Genomic DNA, 6,751 nt, shown 5'->3' on the forward strand with positions numbered 1-6,751 from the left:
AAAAAAAAAAAAAAAAAAAAAAAATTTATATATATATATAATATATATATATATATATATATATATATATATATATATATATATATATATATATATATATTGAGAAGACGGATCATAAAAGAAATTACGGTTATGAGAGACGAGATTATCGAAGCTTTAGAAAGTTTCTACAGGACAAAGACTGGGATACACTTCTACACGAAGCAATATTAAAGACTCTGAAAGATCTATTGTGAAGGAGTTGATAGATTTGTGCCAAAAAATCAACCCTGAATTAAGGAAAGACCAAAAATGTTTCAGTTGGGAAAATCAGAAGAAATAGGTCAGATACACCACAAGAGAGATTGACAGTTGAGAGAACCATATCATGAGAGAGACCAATAGTGTTTTCGAAAGAGGCATAAATAACCAAATATGCCACCAAACCAAAACTTTTATTCAACTACATGAATGGTAATACTAAACCAAAGATCAGATCGTTACCCTTGTAAATATGAACAAGGTCTGAACTAAAGACTAAGAAATGCATAAGATCCTAGATCAATGAATCCACTAAGACTACTAATACCACCTTATTCTGAAACAGAAACAGACATCACAACCGTGCACAGGAGAGGGGATAGGCAAAACCTTCTGCATTATATAGACTGGAATCACTAACACATGTAATATGCAATTTCATGGAGGACATGATGGGTCGAACTACTTGAAAAACACGATGTAATATTAAACAAGCAATATCAACTCAGGGAAGGCAAAACAAGCGTATCCTTTGCTTTTACAATAGTTGCTGCATTAATATAAGAGTGAAAAGGCTGGTTAGACTGCACATACTTGGGTTTCAAAAGGGTTTTTGACTATCTGTCTCACATAATAGATTGGAATGGCAGTTAAAATACGTAAGTTGAGGTAGGAGAAAATGTCTCGAATGAATGAAAGAATTTCTATATGAAAGATAAATGTGTAATTAAATCAAAGGCAAACAATGTTCAAATGAAGTTGTACAAGAAATATGGAATTTAACAACAAGATAGGTCATGCAGCCAGATAAAGTGCTAGCAATAATTGACCTCTACTCTAAATCAAGCGAGGAGAAGCTGTATTAAATACATTAAAAAGACATCAGAATAATTGTTAATGGGAATCTAAATTTAGAGAATCACGTATTTTTTTCACAAAACGCTTTCACTGCTTGCTGACATGAAATGGGCATTCATATGGACGAAGAAAATTATCGCAAGCATCAAAAGATCTATGGTATGCAGTGCCAATAGCGGAGTAACCAATATACTATACATAAACAGTGTGTGTGTGTGTGTGTATATATATATATATATATATATACATATATATATATATATATATATATATATATATATATATATATATATATATATATATATATATATATATATATATATATATATACCTGTGTGTGTGTGGTGTGTATGTGTGTGTGTGTGTATGCGTGCGTGTGTGTATGTATGTATGTGTGTGTATTATATATATATATATATATATATATATATATATATATATATATATATATATATATATATGTGTGTGTGTGTGTGTGTGTGTGTGTGTGTGTGTGTGTGTGTGTGTGTGTGTGTGTGTGGTGCGTGTTTGGGTATGTGTGTGTGTGTATGTATATATGTATATATATATATATATATATATATATATATATATATATGTATGTATATATATATATATATATATATAGTTGTGTGTGTGTGTTATAATGTATACTTTGGGTTATGGGTAGATTACTTGTATACATACATATATATATATATATATATATATATATATAATATATATATATATATATATATATATATTCATATGTTTATATATATATATATATATATATATATATATATATATATATATATATATATATATATGTGTATGTGTGTGTGTGTGTGTGTGTGTGTGTGTGTGTGTGTGTGTGTGTGTGTGTGTGTGTGTGTGTGTGTGTGTGTGTGTGTGTGTGTGTGTGTGTGTGTGTGTCCGTGTGTTTACGTATGTACGTATATACGTATATATGGGTATGTATATACAACAAACTGTATAGGCAAGTAGATTTACAATTAAGCTGAAAAGGTGACAGAGAAAAAACAAGAGCATCGTTGTGTATCTATTCCGTGTCTACTGAAGTTAATTTTGTCTGCCTGGGTATACTCTAGGATAAATATGCGATAGATTAGGACAAAATAGAATGAAAACATATATGTGAGAGATGCAGACAACTATATAAAGAATCTTTCCATGAATCAATTATGAATTTGATTGAACCTGATTAAAATCATGATAGTCCACAGTAGCAATTTAGCTATCCATGATAATCTATAAAAATACCCTGTTAGTGGATAGACATTATACTGTCTGCGCAAGGCGATGCTCACGCCGCGGTGAATTGTGGGAATCGCGGCTCAGCTGTTCCGGTGGAAAGGGCGACCGAGAGACACCACAACTGCCACCCCACGCAACAACTATGGCCTCGAAATTAGCTAAGCCAAGCCTCCTGAAGAATGTTGTGGTGAGTAAAGGGATGAGGAATAATCGAGGAATCGTAGCTAGGCTGAAAAGGGGAATAAGAGAGTGGATATGGGTTTGAAATACGAAAATAGGGCGAGACCGGTCGAGGATTTTCTAGTCGTCTCGGCTACGCAATCGCTCAGCTGATTGGGTCCTCATTACGAAATGTGTTGTTTTCTCGTTTTCGTGTGTTTGTTCGCGGGTTGGTGTGGCCGGAATGGTCTCATGGAAGCTAGGAACAGTTTCCTTTTCTTGTAATTAGAATGTCTATCTTTGAAAATCTGCTGAATACATTAAGCTATGAAAGCCTATCAAACATTACAGCAGTGTCTGTGTCCTTTAGAAAGAGTTAGAAAGAGTTAGGCCCACAGATATAAGGAAAATTGCAGTACAGAACAATAAACTAAAATGATATTACTTGGAGTCATCATCAGCTTTATCAATTTAGCACTAGATAAGTATTGTTACACTAGGAATGAGTAATGAGGCTCCTTAAATCTAGTAAATTCAGTTGCAATGCAAGCGGGTTTGGTAAATTTGGTAAATTTTCCAAATAAAGACGCATTACTAATTAACACAAAAGTGGTATTGATGGATTCCTCTCAACCCGTACTATTCATATATACTGGAGATAATGCACGATTCCACCCCTGAACCTCACAATCTGGGTCCCGACAGAAGGGGAGGGCATGAAGTAGAGCAGGGAAATTGAGAGGGAAAATATGAATTCCGGCTGTATGCTTTTACCCCCTGGACCCCCTCTATTTTAAGGCACTTTGTGCTACCTCGTGCTACTTCAGGGGCATAATTCATATGCAATATCTTAATCCAATTATCTACCTCACTTTGCCTAGTTTTGAAGTCAGCCTTTCCCAAGAGGGAGCTACACCTCCCTGTGGACCTCCCCTATTAACCCATTCACACCAGGGCAGTTCCGGTTTTGCACGGTTGCTATACTGGGGTTCTCGAACGCATAAGCCTAACGCCTCGAGATTCTCGGACGCACAAGCCACAAGCCTGGGCTGGATATCAAGGTATTTTGCAGAAGGTATGTTGCATGAAGTGCCCCAAATAGGGAGGGTCCAGGGTGGGGGGAAAGCCCCCTTTGGCTAGGGCTAATTTCAAAACTAGACAAAGTTGGGTAGGTAACTGGGTTAAGATTTTGCATACGAAATATACCCCGAAGTGTCACGAGGTCGCACGAAGTGCCTTTAAAAAGGGGGGCCCAGATTGTGGGGTCCAGGTGTGGAATTGCGCATTATATCCACTATACATGAATAATAGAGGTTTAGAGGAATCCATCGATACCACTTTTATGATATTTAGTAACGCAGTGTTATTTGGAAAATTTACCATAAATTTTTGGAATAGGTCTGCTTCTTAAAACCCAGCGAAATTGGTATCAACGGATTCTTTGTGATGTTCAGTGTGTGTTAATAGGCAATTTAGTCAACACAACCCAGCAGCAGTGATGATATTAAGCCTGGCAGGTGAGGAAAGCATGCTATACCCCAGTGAAATTGTGGGATAAAGATGGTAAATGACCCTTCGAAAACTGTTATCCCATAGATGTCTACTAACAAATTACCTCTAACATGGTATATTTTTGTCTACTGTAAAGATACAAAATATATGGTTACTTTACAATTTATGCATGCACATGGTATACTGTGTGCAAATTGAATGGGTTGTTTTGGGGGTATATTTTGGTCTACAAAATCTTAATTTAATGACCCACCTAAACTAGCCCTAGCTAAGGGATGGGGTTTTGACCCCTTCTAAACACCCCGTTTCAGAGCATGTGTGCGTGTGGGACAACACAGTACAGTCCAGGCTCCAGAAAGTATGGTAAACATGTCTCGCCTAGTAAAGGCATCTCTCCCATTCATGCAGATTATGAACATTTTAGGCTGTACTTCTTTATTGGTTTTGTTAAGTAGTATTGATATATTTGGTCAAGAGATATCAGAAGGAATCTATCCATACTAATTTCATGTTCTGTACTATCAATGAATCGATGAGTTTGACTTTTTGAGCTAGTTTCCAGCTAGTTGTAATGCGAAGATGTGTGTGTGATTGTGGTGTTGGTTCTAGTATGGGATATACATTGGCAGGTGAATATCTAGAATAGGTACACTTCATAAAACCTATCAAAATTAGTTTCAGAGGATTCCTTATAATGTCCACTAACCAAATAGAGTAATATTAATAAATGCTACCAATAAACAAGTACAATGTGAAAAGGCAAAAATGCTCAAAATCTGTGCGCATGGAGTGTGCCATGATGTTATGTATGTGTATTATCATTGCCATAAGAGTGCTTGTGTTCAGTTCAGTTAATAGCCAATCAAAATTGATCTCATAATTTCTAATTTATTCAAAACCAAAAAGATATACCAAATAAGACAGCTGCACTATATACATTCATGGAACTATTAGTTATATTAGTGTTTGTGGACTTCTTTATCTTAAACCATATCAATATAAACAATACTGTAAGCATTGCACACCCCCAGTAAATTAGTATTTTTATTTTTTACATATATGTTGCCATTATTATGTATTTAGCATTCCTATATATGTAACCCATTGTTTACGGGTGTCATGACATACATGTTGGCACCTGTTAGGCCTAAAAGATGGGAGTCAATGCGACATGGCATGACATCGGGATCTGGTCACAGTTGAAGTGCGTACACAGTCATGTAAAGTATTATGGCTGTAACAGTGCTAGCTCCAGAGCTACAGGGTTCGAAAGTCAGCCTAAACCCGCATTTTATTGTTTGGGCATGTCTGTGCTACCCAGAAGGTGGAGAAAACCCTTTCCCCGTCCCTCTAATTTTTAGCTGGTGATGCTAGTCTCGTAGACCGCCCGCCCTGACAACCAGCCAGGTCATCTGCAATGGGTAGTTGACATTTTGTACATTTCTACATACACATTTCTTGATATTTATGCATGCTGAACATCATTTGTGTTAAGCAAATCTAATGTTATAAGCTGTCTGGTAGCTTCACATCCCTTTGGTCAGCAGATCGAGTCCCGTCCAAAGTCGTGAGTTTCGTTTGGTTTTAATCTTTTCACAATATCAGTTTATTAACCCAATGACAGCGGATGGCATGATTTGCTGCCAAGGCAGAGTAGGTTGTAGACGCGGATGGCACCGTGCCAAACAATGCAAACCCACCATCCGACTGTATACATATTTTATTAAACCAGCAATGGGTCAAGATATAAATCTATGCTGTTTGTATGTTCATCCTTTTTTGCAATGACCCAGTCTGAAATGTTACATCTGTGTTGATCAGCTTGACATGGAAAGTGTCTGTATATTTCTTTAGAGTGGTGAATGAGTAATCCATTATCTTCAACAGAACCGTGGCTATGCAGCCCAGGCAGCCACGCAGCAGTCTTACACCCTTCCCAGCCATGATGTGAAGGTGACCAGCCTCCCTTCAGGCACTGTTGTCGCGTCTCTTGAGAACAATGCCCCAGTGTCACGTGTGGCTGTCCTCTTCAAGTAAGATTTTTTCTTTCTTTCTTTTTTTCCAATATGACTAGACCAATTTGTCATTTTATTATCTGTCAATAATCAATACTTCTTTTAATTTTAAACATTGAAGATTTAGAAAGGATAATTGTAGTTAATTAGAGTTGACTTTACAGGGCTGGCTCACGCTATGAGACAGCACCTAACAAGGGAGCTGCCCACGTGCTGCGAACCTCTGTCGGTTTGTGCACTAAGAATGCCTCAGCCTTTGCCATCACTCGCACCATCCAACAGGCTGGTGGATCCCTCTTGGCAGAGTCTGGCCGTGAACATGCTATGTACAGCCTAGACATGACCAGGAACAGCTTGTAAGTGTTATTTATTAGTGTTTCTTTATTTTTTTAATAGATAAAATATTGTATCTGAATTACATTTTCATGTGAATCTCATGATTAAAACCTTATAGCCTGTTATTTCATGGAAAAAGTATGTTTTTTTTTTTTCTTTTTTTTTTCTCATAACTTAAAAAGGCATTGTAAGAGTAAAAAAGAGTAGGACTACTGCACATTAGTCTCAGCTTTTTATGCTGTATGTGAGTTTTTGTATGAAATCCATTGGCAATAAATGAAGCTTACTTCCAGAATTTGTCACTAACTACATTAGAATATAAAATTGAATTCAGATAAATCTCATGCTGCTATTATCCCTTCTGATGTATG

At 36.5% G+C, this 6,751-nt stretch overlaps 1 protein-coding gene across 1 annotated transcript in view; it reads left to right on the plus strand.

Moving 5' to 3' along the window:
• The first annotated feature begins 2,395 nt into the window (after positions 1-2,395).
• Positions 2,396-6,751, plus strand: part of UQCR-C2 (Ubiquinol-cytochrome c reductase core protein 2) — a 7,435-nt gene continuing 3,079 nt past the window's right edge. Inside the window, exons 1-3 of the mRNA XM_043000497.2 lie at positions 2,396-2,545; positions 5,917-6,062; positions 6,209-6,400. Of these exons, the coding sequence (XP_042856431.1) occupies positions 2,501-2,545; positions 5,917-6,062; positions 6,209-6,400 (383 nt within the window). The 5' untranslated portion in view covers positions 2,396-2,500. The remainder of the gene's footprint in view (positions 2,546-5,916; positions 6,063-6,208; positions 6,401-6,751) is intronic.

The sequence above is a fragment of the Penaeus japonicus genome, unplaced genomic scaffold (genome assembly GCF_977035675.1).
Source record: "Penaeus japonicus unplaced genomic scaffold, GWHDUDI00000001_assembly GWHDUDI00000013, whole genome shotgun sequence".
In the NCBI taxonomy this organism is placed as follows: Eukaryota; Metazoa; Arthropoda; class Malacostraca; order Decapoda; family Penaeidae; genus Penaeus; species Penaeus japonicus.